At 42.2% G+C, this 17,956-nt stretch overlaps 1 protein-coding gene across 14 annotated transcripts in view; it reads left to right on the top strand.

Moving 5' to 3' along the window:
- The first annotated feature begins 1,853 nt into the window (after nt 1-1,853).
- HECTD1 (HECT domain E3 ubiquitin protein ligase 1) overlaps nt 1,854-17,956 on the top strand; it is a 111,281-nt gene continuing 95,178 nt past the window's right edge. For 10 of the 14 annotated variants that reach the window (XM_054529975.2, XM_054529974.2, XM_063715814.1 and 7 more), the window contains exons 1-2: nt 2,192-2,360; nt 3,405-3,565. In XM_054529975.2, the coding sequence (XP_054385950.1) occupies nt 3,426-3,565 (140 nt within the window). In that variant the 5' untranslated portion in view covers nt 2,192-2,360; nt 3,405-3,425. Of the gene's footprint in view, nt 1,985-2,191; nt 2,361-3,404; nt 3,566-17,956 lie in introns of those variants that run through there. The other 4 variants (XM_063715815.1, XM_063715809.1, XM_063715811.1 and 1 more) reach the window with 1 other exon arrangement.

Genomic DNA, 17,956 nt, shown 5'->3' with positions numbered 1-17,956 from the left:
CTTAGCCTAATTTCTCCATTCCTCATTCAAGGCCTTCCCCACTTTAGCTCCAAATTTCTCTCTCTGTTGCTTACCGTTGGTTCTTTGCTGAGGGCACAGGTGACCTTTCCTATGTCCAGGAACATATCAGGCTTTATGTTCTTCCCTTTCCTTTCAGTGTCCACATTGTACCCATTCTTCAAGGTCCAGACGGAATGCCACTTCCTTCTTGAAGTTTCCTGGCAGCTCCAATTCACACTCATGACATCTAAATAATTATCCTCATGTGTTGTACTTGTGACAAAATAGTTGAATCCTCTTTTTCCTCTTGTTTGGTTAACAGGATACCTAAACGGACCATCACCTGAGACAACGGGACATGCGCGAATAGCTATCTGAAGTTTTGGAAATTTGTCATTTCCAAAATACTGGTTATTTTTCTAAATAACTAGTAAAAAAGAAAGAAAAAAAGAACCAGTATTTTGGAAATGACAAATTTGCTTAGTCGCCCAGACTGGAGTGAGGTGGCATTATCAAAGCTCACTGCAGCCTCAATTTCTTGAGCTCGAGGGATCATCCCATCTCAACCGCTCCAGTAGCTGGGACCACAGGTGTGCGTCACCACATCTGGGTAATTATTTTTTAAATTTTAATTTTTTTGCAGAGACCAGGTCTATGTTGCTCAGGCTGGTCTCGAACTCCCGGCCTCAGAAGAGTAAAATCATAAAGTGCTGGTATTACAGGAAAAGCAGCGGCCCCAAATGCTGTTCTTTACTTATACCTAGCAGCTCCTCTGGTTGCTTGAGGGACCATGTCTGAAACACTATCATGTCGTATTAATTTTTATTTTTGTTTAAAAGCTAAAAGTGAGAGTACAGTAGGACGTCTCCGAGCTCCAACTACGTCCTATAAGCATGCATCCTTTATTCTGCGTGTGAAATAAAGTTTGAAAAGAATAACTACAGACATACTTGTGACCACAAGCCACAAGAAACGTAGTCAAAAGTGCACTCTCAGTGCTGCTGCCGACCGGGCACGGCGCTGGGCCTGCATCTGCGCTTTCCTGGAGCCTAAGTGTCTCATCTGTACAACGTTGATAATCGTCGGCAGCACCTCTTTCCCAGGGTTGCTCTGAAGGGTTTTCTTTGGGGTGAACCGCCGGGCGGTCGGCCTCCCAGGAGCGGGGGGAGACGCCTTCCTTACGCGACGCATTTCCGTGCGCGAGGAGGGAAGATCGTGGCGGAGTGCGGGTGGCCTGGGCAGAAGGCTCAGCCGGGACAGGTTGGACCGCAGCTTTGCTGTGCTGTGCCGCGCGACGCCCTCCGTAGGAGCGCGCAGTGTTAGCCACGGCGCCAAGCAAGCTGGACGTGCGTGCACAAGCGCGCTCGGACTGACAGGGAAGCGAGAAGGGGACCAGGGCGCACCATAGAAAAGCCGCGGCAGAAACGTACGACCCAGCCCGAGGCGGCAGGGGCGAGAGCGCCAGGGCAGGGGCGGCGACGCGGCGTCCCCGGTTGGCGCCCCTGCGCGGCGGTCGGCCGTCTCCGCAGCGCCCCAGGTGGCCGCTGGCGGGGTCGCCGCCGGGGGAGTGGATTTGCTCCGCCTCCGCCGGGCTCGGCTGCCCTCGGCAGCTTCCCCGCCTGGCTCTCGCTCGACCCTCCTCCCCTCCCCCTCCCGGTTCGCGATGGACTGGGCCTCCCCGCCGCGCCACCGCCGCCCGCAGCACCGCGCGGGCCTCTGAGCTGCAGGGCCTGAGGAGCCCTGGGGAGCTTGCTGGGGACTGGACGTCCGCTGGCTGCTGCCGCACGAGAGAACCTCTCGCTTCCCTGTCACCAGGGCCCCGCGGAGGAAGGGGAGGGACGAGGCGCGGCTTTTCCTGTGCCGCCTGCCCGGTTCGACCTGCGCGGCCTGCGGCTTCTTGGGAACTCTAGGGCCGCGGCCGGGCCTGGCTCTGCCCGCGGCCTGCTGGGAGCTGGATCGGAGCGGTTTGGAACGACAAGCCCGAGTAAGAGCCTGCGGGAAGGGGAGGCGGGAGCGCCTCGGACCGTCGGAAGGGCCCTGCGTGGGGGCCAGGATCCCGGACGACCGGCGACTGGCGGAAAGCGAGACCCCGGCGCCGAGTGAGGTCGGCCAGGCTGCTGCCGACTTCCCCGCTGGCCCCTTTGTTCCCCTCCCGGGGCCCTGCCGGCGGCGGGGCCCGGCTTGCCCGCGCCAGAGCCCCAGGCCGGCTCCTTTTGCCCTTGAGAAGGGTTCGCTGCCAGGCCTTCGAGTTCCGGGCGCAGCTCCCGGGAGAGCCGGCGCCCTGCCTGGCCCGGCGGCCTCCTCTCGGGCACGAAGCCTTGCTGCTGCTTCTCCAGAACTTCCCCTCCTCCTAGACACAGGTAGTTAACTTAGTGGGGTTTGGTGCTGGGGAACCAGAGCGCGGGGGCCAGCGCCTCTCCGCGCCCGGCTCGGCCGGGCCCTGGGTGTGGGGTCAACCCCGCTGGTCGCCGCCGTTGGGTGCCCACCGCGCACCGCCGCCGGCTTCCCACACCTGCGGCTGCGTTACGTGGGACCCAAAGCTGACCTCCAGTCGGGGCGCTTACAGGGCGCTTTTGTAATGACTTGCCTGTTGGGGCTGCTTCTCGGTTTTGTTTTTGTTTTTTTAACCAACTGCCCTATCTTGTGAAGATGGGGAAAGAGGGCCGTAGGTTGGCCTACATTCGGATCCGTAACCTGCTAGTCCATTGCATTTACTTTTAGCCTTTCCTTTTTTTTTTTTTTTTTAACTTTTAAGAATAGTTGCCAAGACTGCCAAAATTCCTAACCAACTCTTTATTCATAGATAAATCTTGTATATAATTGTCGTTTGTATTTGGACATCTTTAAAATAGAAGTAAATTGAGAAGTCAGCAGAATTTGTGAAATTGGAGGTAATTTTGAAGGAGAAACAATTTGGAGGGGGATTGGATCAAGATGTTTAGAGTTTCCTCAAAATACTGAATCTAACCCTTATCTGAAGATCAGTTTTGGGTGGAGAAGGAGGGGGATGAAGTTTGGTGGAAAATACAGAACCTTTAGTTAGGTGTTCTTTGCCTTCTGGCATAGACTTTAGTGATAGCAGTAGTGGGACCTGAAGCTTGACTGACTTTGACACAGACAGCTCTGGTTTCTAGTTAAGCAGCAACCTAATCAGCTTATATACTCTTGTGCAAAACTGGTTTTCATTTGGTATGCTATCTGTACGTTAAACCTGGGGGATAAGGAAAGTTGAAAAACTGCATTAAGCACTCTTACGTCCAAACGTACTTAGGAGTCTTTTTTAATTGCTAGGAGGACACTATGAAAATTTGGTTCTAGCAGATGTAAAGGAAAAAAAATTTAAGCCCAAGCTGTTCAGTCCTGGAATTTAAAGGACTTTTTTCCCTTTACTTTTCAAATTTAAGCAAAGAGGCTTTTAAAAAACCATGGCAGATGTGGACCCAGATACACTGCTGGAATGGCTACAGATGGGACAGGGTGATGAAAGGGACATGCAACTAATAGCCCTTGAACAGCTATGCATGCTGCTTTTGATGTCTGACAACGTGGATCGTTGTTTTGAAACGTAAGTACATTCCTTCATCATGTTCCTTTGGGTTACTGTAGTGACATCTGTTTTCAACCATTTGCTGACTTCAGTTTGTGTGGAAATTTCTCTAGTGAATTTTAATACGTATCTTTAAAACTATTCCTGAAGAGTTTTGTGTTTACACTTTTCCAAGAAATAAAAATTGGTAGGTGAAGAAACTCTAGGACTGATAATTACGATGACACAAATACATATTTGTTGAATGAATGGGAATTAGTAGGAATACTAATTTTAACCCATAGCTTTGGTTGATTCATTTTCAAAATGTCATGAACTGGGGAAAATACAAATATTTATTTTCTTAAAGGTATCTATTTCTGTACCATGAAATTGATTTATGGAATAAGAGATGATAATAAACATATGTTTTGAACTGCCCATGTCTTCATTGATGTTGTCATATGACAATACTTTTGTTAAAGCAGATTATTGGTTTGTAAATTTCAGTTTGGGAAGGTATAAATTGGATCTTAACCATGTAGCAGAAGAGTAGAAAATTTGGAGTAGTAGAAACATTTTGAAGTTTGGGGAGTTTAAACAGTTTTATTGGGAGGTTATAACTTAGTATTTATGCAAAAATATAAAAGATAATTCTTACTAGATAGGCCTTACAGCCATTTTTTCCCTCTTATGTAAGTCATAACTTGTCCAGTCAGAATAACAATTCTTCTGAGTGTTGAACATGTGTTTCGTTTTTACTGTTTATTTTACATTTGTATTTACAGTTTTGAACTCCAGTAATAAGTAATTGAAAACTCTGATGTTTCTTTATTTATTTTAATGCTATTTTAAGGTAATTAGTAGAAAATGTTTGAGATGTTGACCTAAAAAATTTGGTATAATTATCCTAATGTGTTTTAGGTGGGAATAAAGTCTATATTACTTAGTTGGCAAAATTTTTAAAGTACCTTCATTTTTGATTATTGAATAACTTTCAGTTGTAACTCTTGTTAAAACAGTACTAAGATAAAAATCCTTATTAATAAAATTTCCAAATTACAATTAGTTAGTGGTCCATTTATTTCCATTAGTTTTTGTCATTGGCAGAGTTTTGAGTATGTAAGAATAACTTAGCCCTTAGTTGACACTTGTTTTAGCAGGATTTATAGTAAAGTAGATTTTTTAAAATTTATTTTTATTTTTTTCCTCATCCTGACTCTCAAGATAAAAATTGTGTTCATAGATTTCATTAGAGGTAACCTGAAAGTTACTTTTGGTATTTTAAAAATCATACTTGTCAGTCAAGTCAACTGTCATTTCTTAGCTTCTGTTTAGTACTAATATGTAGTAGAAGTATTTGTTATGACATTTAAAAAAGTGTTGCCCGATCATTAAAAAGTCAGGAAACAACAGGTTCTGGAGAGGATGTGGAGAAATAGGAACACTTTTACACTGTTGGTGGGACTGACTGTAAACTAGTTCAACCATTGTGGAAGACAGTGTGGCGATTCCTCAAGGATCTAGAACTACAAATACCGTTTGACCCAGCAATCCCATTACTGGGTATATACCCAAAGGATTATAATAATCATGCTGCTATAAAGACACATGCACACTTATGTTTATTGTGGCACTATTCACAATAGCAAAGACTTGGAACCAACCCAAATGTCCATCAGTGATAGACTGGATTAAGCAAACATGGCACATATACACCATGGAATACTATGCAGCCATAAAAAATGATGAGTTCATGTCTTTTGTAGGGACATGGATGAAACTGGAAACCATCATTCTCAGCAAGCTATCGCAAGGACAAAACACCAAATGCATGTTCTCACTCATAGGTGGGAATTGAACAATGAGAACACTTGGACACAGGAAGGGGAACATCACACACCGGGGGCTGTTGTGGGGTGGGGGGAGGGGGGAGGGATAGCATTAGGAGATATACCTAATGTAAATGACAAGTTAATGGGTGCAGCACACCAATATGGCACATGTATACATATGTAACAAACCTGCACGTTGAGCACATGTACCCTAAAACTTAAAGTATAATAAAAAAAAAAGTGTTGCCATATTAAAACAATTTAAATGAAATTTTTAAAACATAAAATTTATCTCCATGTAAAATCCTTCCATCCTAACATAACAGCTGTTATTTTTTCCATTTTCCTCTCTAGGCTTTATTCATATATAGTATGATGTAATTTTTTTTTTTTTTAAGAGACTGGGGCCTCACTATGTTGCCCAGGCTGGCCTCGAGCTCCTGGGTTCAAGTGATTCTCCTGCCTTGGCCTCTTCGGTAGCTGGGTCTACAGGCTATGCCACCACACCTGGCTTTATAATGTAATTTTAAGGAAATGAACCTAAAGTTAAGTCGGATGCGATTTACTATATGAAGGTACAAGAGTTATTTCAAGTTGAAGGGGTTAGCCATGTTTGGTGTAGTGTACCAGTAACCTCCAAAAACTAGACATTTGGTTTAATTTTGTGACTGTTTTGTTTTTAAACATGTTTGCTTTTCATTCTATAGCCAGATTTTCTTGTTGTCACAAGGGAAAATTGTCCTGGTTCCTTCTTGAAACTAGTGAGGGAGGCATAGTGAGATGGAAAGAATGGGCTGTGGCATCAGAGACTTGGGTTCAGATCCTTGGTCTGCTGTGTTCATTAGCCTCTGAGAGCCTTACTTTCTTCCCCTGTAAAATGGCAGTAGTCTTTTTTTCTTTTCTGTTTTTTCATACGAAGTCTCACTCTGTTGCCCAGGCTGGAGTGCAGTGGTGCGATCTTGGCTCACTGCAACCTCCGCCTCCCAGGTTCAAGTGATTCTCCTGCTTCAGCCTCCCGAGTAGCTGGGACGACAGGTGCGTGCCACCACACCTGGCTAATTTTTGTATTTTAGTAGAGATGGGGTTTCACCGTGTTGACCAGGATGGTCTCCATCTCTTGATCTCGTGATCCACCTGCCTCAGCCTCCCAAAGTGCTGGGATTACAGGTGTGAGCCACCATGCCCGGCCAGTAGTCTTTTTTCCAATGGGCCTTCTTCTGAGGATTAAAGGAGAGAATGTATGTTAAGTGTTTTGAGTAAAGTAGGCTACCCACTGATACCATCATTAATAAATATCTAATTTTGAATTTTATTTTAGCACTTTATTCCATGAATAAAGTGATTGATTTGGGAAGGTCTTTTAAAATTCTTTTAAGCAATCAACTCACAGCAGGCAAAAAAAGCAAGATGATGTGCGTATTTTGAATATTGGTAAAAATCTTTCATACTACCTTGATTTCATAAAGTAGTAGCAAATAGGACTTAGTTCTGTCTAATAAACCAAAACATGCCTGTATGTCCTGATAATATGTTTGCCTAATTAGCTTGTCTTAATAGTTACACATCTGTTTAGTCAGGAAGGGCAGGTGGTGTGGTAGAAACAACGGCCTCTGCAATGGGATAGACTTGGGTTCAGATACCTGCCTTTTCCACTGAATAGTTGTGTGATAGCCTTTGAAGTCTGTTTCCTCATCCTTGCAGGATTTTTCTGAAAATAAATGGGATAATAGTCAAGGATTTCTTTTTCCTTTAACTTAGTATTGTACATGGCTCTCCACTTTTTTTTTTTTTTGAGACAGAGTCTCGCTCTGTCACCCAGGCTGGAGTGCAGTGGCTATTTTAGCCATGCCCGGCTAATTTTTGTATTTTTAGTAGAAACGAGGTTTCACTGTGTTGGCCAGGATGGTCTCAATCTCCTGACCTCGTGATCCACCCGTCTCAGCCTCCCAAAGTGCCGGAATTACAGGCATGAGCCACCGCGCCTGGCTGGCTCTCCACTGTTTGTACCCATTTTGACAGTGTCTTTCTGAAGTTGAAGGAATATAACTTTTTCTGTGATGTATCAGTGCTTCTTATTAATGCCTGAACTTATTAAGGTAATGCTCCAGAAAGTAAAACACCTTCAAGATAGGTTTTTGCTTTTACCTGATGTATCGTTGAGTTCTAAAATGTAATAATGTAATATGGCCGGGTGCGGTGGCTCACGCCTGTAATCCCAGCACTTTGGGAGGCTGAGGTGGGCAGATCACTTGAGGTCAGGAGTTCAAGACCAGCCTGGCAAACATGGCGAAACCCCATCTCTACTAAAAATACAAAATTTAGCTGAGCATTGTGGCATGTGCCTGTAATCCCAGCTACTTGGGAGGCTGAGGCAGGAGAATCTCTTGAACCTGGAAGCCGGAGGTGGCAGTGAACCAAGATTGTGCCATTGCACTCCAGCCTTGGTGACAGAGTGAGACCCTGCCTCCAAAGAAGAAAAAAAAAAAAAGTAAGTCATATGAGTTATTAGCTAATGAGTATTTTGTATTCACATCAAAATAGGTGATCATCATATGTATTAATGTTATAAATACGTATCATGGGCATTTCTGGATTTGCTACTAAATCTGAATATAATTTGAAAGTTATGTCCTCTGGAAATTGAGCATCTCAGAAGATGCTTTTAGGTGCTAGAAGGCTTTATTTAAAAAATAATGATGTCACTTAATTTTGAGGGCACAAAAGGATATACAGTAAAAAGTCCGTTGTCTTCCTTTTCCTGTCTCCTAGTTACTTGGTTCCTCTTCCCAGAGGAAACCACTGTTAATCATTTTCTAGTGTATCCTTCAAGAGATATCCAAGGAACATTGTTTTGAGTCTGGATTCCAAAGCTGTTGAACATAGTGGTAAAAAAATCTTTTTTGATATGTTTAAAAGGTAAAAAAATAACTGTACAGGAACAAGTTTTTTAACTTTAAATTGTCTACTTTATGTCAGGTCTTGGAAAGATACGGTGATGACCAAAGCAAATATAGCACCTTATGGTGCCTAATAGTCTAATAGGGAAAACAGATAATTGTGGGGAAAAAAATGTGGTTACAAACTGTGTTAAATGTCATGAAGGAAAAGCTCAGGGTACTGTGACAGCATGAAGCAGGGACAAGACCTGGAGAGGTGGGGATGGGCAGAGTGGTCTTTGGGGAAGTGGTTTTCTTTTTTTTTTTTTTTCAAGACAAGAGTCTTGCTCTGTCGCCCATGCTGGAGTGTAATAGCGTGATCTGAGCTCACTGCAACCTCCACCTCCCAGGCTCAAGTGATTCTCCTGCCTCAGCCTCCCCAGTAACTGGAATTACAGGCACATGCCACCATGCTTGGCTACTTTTTGTATTTTTAAGTAGAGATTGGGTTTCACTATGTTGGCCAGGCTGGTCTCGAATTCCTGACCTCAAGTGATCCGCCCGCCTTGGCTTCCCAAAGTGCTGGGATTACAGGCGTGATCTTTTTTTTTTTTAAATTAGATGGAGACAAGGTCTCACTAGGTTCCCCAGACTGATCTAGAACTCCTGAGCTTAAATGATCCTCCCACCTTGGCCTTCCAAAGTGCTAGGATTACAGGCGTGAGCCACTGTGCCTGGCCAAGAAAGGGGAAGCGGTTTTTCCTAGAGCTAGGAAGGATGAGTAAGGAGAGATAGGAAGTGGGGACAAAACAAACAAATGCTTGTAGACTTGATAGGAGGCTGTGATCCAGAGAGATAGAGGGTTTTGTGATAAAAGTAGAAAGTTGAATAGATTTGAGAGAGATTTGGAAGGCAAGATAGTCAGGACTTGTCGAATGATTAAATATGAGAGAGTGAGAAAGAAGTGTCGTGGATGACTCAGGTTACAATGGATGATAATGCCACTCACTGAGAGAGAACACTGGAAAGAGGACCATGTTTGAGAGATTGAGATCATGAGTTTGGGTTTGGATATGTTGAGTATGAGGTACTTTTGAGACATCTCAGTGGAGATATTAAGTAAGCAGTTGTGTAAATGGAAATTGGAGGTTAGCCTGGATTAGAGAAAAATTTTAGAGTCAAGCGCCTGTGGAGGTTAATTGTGGCCATGGGATGTGATTGAGATCTGGGGCAGTGATGCTTAAACTCTATGGTCTCAGGACTTCCTTAAGCTCTTAAAAATTATTGTGGATCCTGAAGAACTTTTGTTTACGTTAGTATGCTTACTGCTATTTGCCATATTCAGAATGAAACTGGGAAGTTGTTTTCTTTTTTGAGATGGAGTCTTGCTCTGTCACCCAGGCCGGAGTGCAGTGGCACAATCTTGGCTCACTGCAACCTCTGCCTCCTGGGTTCAAGTGACTCTCCAGCATCAGCCTCCCTAGTAGCTGGGATTACAGGTGCGCACCACCGTGTCCAGCTAATTTTTGTAGTTTTAGTAGAGACGGGGTTTCACCATGTTGGCCAGGCTGATCTCGAACTCCCGACCTCAGGTCAGAAACCAGGAGGCGGAGCTTGCAGTGAGCCGAGATCGCGCCACTGCACTCCAGCCTGGGCGACAGAGTGAGACTCTGTCTCAAAAAAAAAAAAATTATAATAATAAACCCCTTAAATGTTAAAATTTTTTTGTGAAAAATAACTTTTTTAAAAGAAAACATTTTGGGAGAAGCATTAATTTACATTTTTGCAAATCTCATTAAAGTCTGCCTTAATGGAAGATAGCTGGATTCTCATATCTGCTTCTGCATTCAGTTTGTTGCATTATGTTATTTTGATTGAAATATATGAAAAAATCATCCACAGATGTATTTGGGAAAGGGAAGAATATTATATTTTTTAATGTAATCATGGATATGCTTCTTTGATAACATGTCAAAATTCAACAAGTGATAGTTTCTTAAGGATTAGTTATAACGTGGATTCTGTTTTTTTTTTTTTTCTTCGAGGCAGAGTCTCGCTCCCAGGTTGGAGTGTAGTGGTACGATCTTGGCTCACTGCAACCTCCATCTCCTAGATTCAAGCAGTTCTCCTGCCTTAGCCTCCTGAGTAGCTGGGACTACAGGCGCAGACAACCACACTGGAATAATTTTTTTATTTTTAGTATTTTATGTTGGTCAGGCTGGCCTTGAACTCCTTACCTCAAGTGATGCACCTGCCTTGGCCTCCCAAAGTACTGGATTACAGGCATGAGCCACTGCACCCTACCAGGATTAGTTACAATGTGGATTCTGATATCAGTGAACTTATACTCACTCTGTTAGGTTAAAATCTGATGATCTGTCTTATACCTTGAGTGACTGTTTTACCCGTATTTACTTTTGCAAAAATCATGCATTGGTCATGTGGAAAATATCAGTCCACTGAGTTACACAGGTTTTCCAAATGTGGACATATCTCGTTTCACAGTGCCAAAAAGTCTTATTTGTCAATATGACTACCACTCTCATCAGACAAGTTTTTAAATATTCAGAAGCTGTCAAGCTCGTGGTGTCAAATACAAGTTTTCCAAAAATGTCATTTTTGCTTGTAGAGTGTTATGATTGGCAACAAATACAGTTGATTGTTTTCCTTGAAATGAAAGGCATACGTGATTAAATTTTGAAAAAATGTTTGCCAGATATCCAAGTCTGAAAGATCAGTTTGTCTGATAGTCCTTCAAGTAAAAATGGTGTTGCAAGAAAAAAGTGACTAGTTCAGTTCTCAAGTATGTACTTTGCCGTTATTCTTCAGTATGCAGTGCTTTATAATTAATTCCCATTTCCTTTAAGTAGAATATTGAAAAGATCTTCAGGGGTTGAGATTTAGTAAATTTAATAATTTTGTTGCTTCATCTAGTTTATTCTTTAGTGAAACTGGCTTTTTTCTTAATACCAGTGCTTGGCAGTGAAGAATACAGTTAACTAGTAGTACAGGTTAGTGCTACTGCGTTGATTCATGTTAAAGCACCTGCAGTTTTATCCACCATTGCTTTTGCATCATTAGTGCACATGTCAACACCGGAAAGAAAGTGATTCAAGAAGAGAAAGGGCAATTGTTTTGAATACTAGTGAGGGGTCAAGTAGGGGTTAGATGAAAAGATGTCCTTTAGGTTTAGCAACATTCTCAAGGTCATTGATCTTAATGAGAGCTGAGTGGAGTGGTGGTGAGGGGCAGATCTGAATGGGTTGAGGAGTGAGTGGAACATGAAATGGAGGACATGTGGAAACTTTTTTGAAGAATTGAATTGAAAAAGTAGTGTGGAGTTTTTTCTTTTAAAGGTCAAAGAGGTAAGAAAGAGAGTGAATAATCCCTAGGGTAAGGATTCTGAAAAACTGGGAGAGAATTGGCTTTTGTATAGAAGCAGTGCTTCTTAAATTTTAATGTGCATAATGAGAATCACCTGGGGATCATGTTAAAATGCATATTCTGATTCAGTTGGTCTTATATGAAGCTTGATATTCTGCATTTCTAATATGGTCCTAGATTATGCAGAAGCTGTTGGTCAGAAAATCCCACCTTGAGTAGCAAAACCCTGATCCACTGGTGGAGAGATTGGTTTTAGGTAGAAGTTGTATACTACCATTGTAACAGAGAAGATAGAGACGTTAGATGCACATGTTTCGGGTTTGATGGTAAAAAGTTGAAGGGCTGGGGCTGGGCGTGGTGGCTCGTGCCTATCTGCAATCCCAGCACTTTGGGAGGCCGAGGCGGGTGGATCAGTTGAGGTCAGGAGTTCGAGACCAGCCACAGTGCCTGGCCCTGAGTTATAGGCTTAAAAATTGGTTTGCCTGTACTACTCCCTTTTACAGAATCTGTTGGGTTCTTTACCTACCGGATCAAATTTAAATGTCTTCAAAGACCCCTCCTGCATATTCTCACATGTATATATTACTTCCACTTTACTATACTTTCAGTGCTCCACTGGACTACGAGCTCATCTTTGTTTTCCCATTGCTAAGCATAGTGCCTGGTGGCACACAAATAGCTAATATCCAGATAGTGAAGGAATGAATTGAAGAGATTGCTTATATTGGACCTGTTTTCCACCTAATGCCTAAAATGCCCATGGAAGGTATTTGTGGAGTTGAGAAACTGGTTGTTAGTATGCAGGAGGAAGAGTATTGTATTCTTTTTTTTAGCAGAAATAGTAATGGTATCAATAAGTACTTTCCTTACTTTCTACCATTAATGTACCTGCCTTTTCTTTCTTTCTTTCTTTTTTTTTTTTGAGATGGAGTCTTGCTCTGTCGTGTAGGCTGGAGTGCAGTGGCGCAATCTCGGCTCACTGTAACTTCTGCCTCCCGGGTTCAAGCAATGCTTCTGCCTCAGCCTTCTGAGTAGCTGGGACTACAGGCGCACACCACCATGCCCAGCTAATTTTTGTATTTTTTAGTAGAGACAGGGTTTCACCATATAGGCCAGGCTGGTCTCGAACTCCTGACCTCGTGATCTGCCCGCCTCGGCCTCCCAAAGTGCTGGGATTACAGGTGTGAGCCACTGCGCCCGACCTGTACCTGCCTTTTCTATATTGACCTGTTTTCTTCTACCCAATGGCAGAGTAATAGGGAAATGAATTACTTTCGTTGATCAGCCCTGACCCTTTTCTGGAGAAGGAATGTTCATTGATATATCAAATATGTATAACCCTCAAGAGTTAAATAAATGAGCCGAACACGGTGGCTCATGCTTGTAATCCTGATACTTTGGGAGGCTGAGTCAGGTGGATGACTTAAACTCAGGAGTACAAGTCCAACCTGGCCAACATGGCAAAACCCCATCCCTACTAAAAATACAAAAATTAGCAGGGTGTGGTGGCACATTCCTGTAATCCCAGCTTCTCAGGAGGCTGAGGCACGAGAATCGCTTGAACCCGGGAGGTAGAGGTTGCAGTGAGCCCAGATTCCCAGATTGCACTACCGCACTCCAGCCTGGGAGACAGAGTGAGACTCCGTCTCAAAAAAAAAAAAAAAAGTTAAATGAATTCCTGTAAACAGACAGCAACTGTGTATGTGCTTCTTTTCAGTGGACAGCAGAGAGAAGTGCTGGAATGAGAAACACTGTCTGTGAGGGTTTCTAACCTGGGACTCCAGGGGGTCCATAGATGATTAAATTCAGGGAGCTTTTGTGACGGTTACCAAAGTTTCTGTCAGCTAAAAAAATGTAGAGGCCAGGCGCCACCGGTGGCTCATGCCTGTAATCCCAGCACTATGGGAGGCTGGGGCAGGTAAATCACCTGAGATCGGGAGTTCGAGACCAGTCTGGCCAATATGGTGAAACCCCATCTCTACTAAAAATACAAAAATTAGCAGAGGTCTGGTGGCATGTGCCTGTAATCTCAGCTACTTGGAGTCTGAGGCAGGAGAATTGCTTGACCCTGGGAGGCGGAGGTTGCAGTGAGCCGAAATTGCACCACTGGCGCTGCAGCCTGGGCAACAGAGTGAGACCCTGTCTCAAAAAAAAAAAAAAAAATTAAAAACCACTGTTAATAGTTTTAACAGGAAAAATACAAGGAAAATTATCAGAGATAGATTTTTATCATTTTTATGTATGGGTATGACATTGTGTTTTATAACGCTTTGTAAAGTGTACTTTGCATAGTTCTTGACTGTATTAGATTGAATTCTTCAGAGTCAGTGAAGTCTTTCTTACTCATCTTTGTATCCTACCCCCAACACTTAGCATAGCACTTGGCATAGAAAGGCATTCAATAGATGTGTTGAATGAATTGCAGTCAAATTTGTATGTGTATTTTAATTGGAGAAAAGCAAGCTTACATCTTATAATTGGACTTTACCCCCTTTTTCTTTGCAAGGGAAAACCATAATTTTCAGCTACTATACCAGGAGTTATTTTTAGTTCAGCAATACCAAGAAAGTCAAGGCTGGGAGCAGAGGCAAAAATGGAATATGAAATGGATCAAAAGATGTTGTGTTATTTATTGTCTTTAAGAAACCAGATGTGTTCAGGTTTTTCAGTTAAAATATTTCATTTTTTAAAAATGAAGTGCCTGATTTACAGACTATTTTATAAAATATCTCTACTACAGATAATGCCCTTTATTTTTTTAAAAAACAGTTAAATTCTTTCATGTTGTTGCCAATCTTCTGAAATCTTGGCCCAAGTCCAAGTGATATAGCCTGAAAAAAGCATATGGTAGTTATTATAGTACAGAAAATATTACAGTTCCCAGGGAAATTCTTTCTCTTTGGAACCTCATGTAACCTTTTTTTATTGCTTCCATCAGGGAAAGATTCTGATGTCTTTACAGATAGCATTTTGGAAACCAGTACCTAATTTGGAGTCATCTGAAGATTCTTCTTAATCTCACTTGTGTGGTTGACTACTCTTGACAGGAGTTCTGTATCGACTGATTGATCCTAAAGTTTCCTAAATAGGCTTCCTAATCTATTGGTATTATATTAATAATATAGTACTCACGTTAAGATAATAAAAAAAGAATTTCTACCTATAATGTAAGAGGTAAATACTTGGCAAGCTTAAAATTTTGAGTAATTGTAATTATATATAAAATTTTGTGCCATAGAAGTATCATTTTAGCATTATTCAGGGAGGGCTGTGATTATTCTATGAATGATAGTTAACTTTTTCTTAAATTTGTTTAAATTACATACGGGGAAGTTAGCTTTTTATTATTGTACGTTGCTATGAGTCATGTAACCACCACTATAATTGAAATGCAGAACATTTCCATGACTTTGAAACATCATCTGGTGCTGTCCCTTGGAACTCAAACCCTTTCCCCATCCCAGTGCCTGGCACTTGGTGGCCTGTTTTCTGTTGATATAGTTTTGACTTTTCTAGAATGTCATGTAAATGGAATCATATATACAATACGTAGTTTTTTGAGTCTGATTTCTTTCACTTAGCATATCGCATTTGAGATTCATCTATGTTGCTATTGTGTCAATAGTTCATTCTCTTTAATTGCTAACTAATATTCCTTTTCATGGATATTTTGGTGATTATGACCTAAACTGCTATAAACAGTAGTGTATAGATTTTGTGTGTATGTGAGAACATAAGCTTTTAAAAAATATTTATTTATTTATTTGTTTTTTGAGACAGAGTTTCGCTCTTGTTGCCCAGGCTGGAGTGCAGTGGCGTGATCTTGGCTCACTGCAACCTCCGCCTCCTGGGTTCAACTGATTCTTCTGCCTCAGCCTCCCAAGTTGCTGGGATTACAGGTGCCCGCCACCATGCCCGGCTAATTTTTGTATTTTTAGTAGGAATGGGATTTTACCATGTTGGCCAGGCTGGTCTCAAAATCCTGACCTCAGGTGATCTGCCTGCCTCAGCCTCCCAAAGTGCTGGGATTACAGGCATGAGCCACCACGTCTGGCCATAAGTTTTTATTTCTTCTGAAATTCTTGGAGATAAATTCAACAAGATGTAGAAATTGAAAAACTTATTTCAAAATTTATATGGAAATGCAAAGGACTTATGCTTGCCAAAACAACTTTTATGAAGAACAAAGTTGGGAACTAACACTAGTCTATATTTCAATATTTATTATACAGCTACAGTAATCAAGACAATGTGGTATTGATATAAACATAGACAAATAGAACTGTGGAACAGAATATAGAGTTCAGAAATAGACTTCCACATATACGGAAAACTTACTTTGACAAAGGTACAAAGGCAGTTCAGTAGAAAAAGGATAGTTTTTTTTGTGATGCTGAAACAATTGGATATCCATATGCAATAAGTTTAACTTTGATACATATCTCACACTATATATATTTTTAAAAACCCAAATGAATCATAGACCTAGTTGTAAAACCTAAAACTATAAAACTTCTAGAAGAAAACATAGGAGAAATTCATTGTGACCTTGCGTTATGCAAATATTTCTTTAGGTAAGCACCAAAAGCATAATTCATAAGAGAATAAATTTTTATGTTCGAAGGTTTTTACTACTAGTTTAGTTTATGTGATAGATATAGGATTATCCAGGTTATCTAATGCTGCTTGCGTGAGTTCTGGTAGAGTGTCTTATTTTATTTTTTTTTGAGGTGGAGTCTTGCTCTGCTGCCAGGCTGGAGTGCAATGGCGCGATCTTGGCTCACTGCAACCTCCGCCTCCTGGGTTCAAGTGATTCTCCTGCCTCAGTCTCCTGAGTAGCTGGGATTACAGGCACGTGCCACCACATCCAGCTAATTTTTTGCATTTTTAGTAGAAACGGGGTGTCACCATGTTAGCCAGGCTGGTCTTGAACTCCTGACCTCAGGTGATCTGCCTGCGTTGGCCTCCCAAAGTGCTGAGATTACAGACATGAACCACCATGCCCGGCCAGTAGAATGTCTTGTAAGGAATTTGTCTGTTTAATCTGAATTTAAATTTGTGGGCATAGAGTTGTTTGTGATATTCCCTTTTATCCTTTTGATATCTGTAGGGTCTTTAGTGATAAACCCCCTTTTCATCCTGAAACTGGTTATTTTTATCTTTTTTATTTTGGTTAATCTGGCTAGAGATTTAGCCATTGTCTAGGAACCTTTTCCAAGAACCAGCTTTTGGCTTCATTCATTTTCCCTGTTTTTCTGTTTAAAGTTTTATTCATTTCTGTTCTTTATTATTGCCTTCTGCTTTGGTTTTGGGTTTAATTTGCTCTTTTTTTCCCGTTTTCTTTTTTTTTTTTTTTTTTTTGAGACAGAGTCTCGCTCTGTCACCCAGGCTGGAGTGCAGTGACACGGATGTTGGCTCACTGCAAGCTCCACGTCCTGAGTTCAAGCGATTCTCCTCCTAACTCAGCGGATTACAGGCGCTCAAGACCACACCCAGCTAATTTTTGTATTTTTAGTAGAGATGGGATTTCACCAAATTGTCCAGGCTGATCTCAAACTCCTGACCTCAGGTGATCTACCTGCCTCAGCATCCCAAAGTGCTGGGATTACAGGCGTGAGCCACCATGCCTGGCCTTTTTCTCTGTTTTTCTTTCTTTCTTTTTTTTTTTTTGAGATGGAGTTTCGCTTTTGTTGCCCAGGCTGGAGTGCAATGGTGTGATCTCGGCTCACTGCAACCTCTGCCTCCCGGGTTCAATCGATTCTCCTACCTCAGCTTCCTGAGTAGCTGGGATTACAGGCATGCACTACCACATCTGGCTAATTTGTTTGTTTGTTTGTATTTTTAGTAGAGACGGGGTTTCTCCATGTTGGTCAGGCTGGTTGGTCTCTAACTCCCAACCTCAGGTGATCCGCCTGCCTCGACCTCCCAAAGTGCTGGGATTACATGCGTGAGCCACCACGCCCGCCCTTCTCTGTTTTCTTAAGTGGAAGCTGGGGTTTGATTTTTGAAAGCTGGGGTTTGAGGCCTGAAGCATTTAATGCCATAAATTTCTCTTTATATACTACTTTAGTTGTATCCTACAAAGTTTGATGTTATATATTTATTTCAATCAGTTAGTAATTTTTTTTTTTTTTTTTTTGAGACAGGGTCTGGTCCATACGGAGAAACTCCGTCTCCAGCCCAGGCTGGAGTGCAGTGGTGTCATCTTGGCTCACTGCAGCCTCGACCTCCCAGGCTCAAGCCATTTTTCCCTACCTCAGCCTCCTGACTAGCTGAGATTACAGGCATGTGCCACCATACCCGGCTTATTTTTGTATTTATTGTAGAGACAGGGT

The sequence above is a fragment of the Pongo abelii genome, chromosome 15 (assembly GCF_028885655.2).
Source record: "Pongo abelii isolate AG06213 chromosome 15, NHGRI_mPonAbe1-v2.0_pri, whole genome shotgun sequence".
Classification (NCBI taxonomy): domain Eukaryota; kingdom Metazoa; phylum Chordata; class Mammalia; order Primates; family Hominidae; genus Pongo; species Pongo abelii.
The sequence above is the reverse complement of the archived record's forward strand: the minus strand, read 5'-3'. Positions and strand labels throughout refer to the sequence as shown.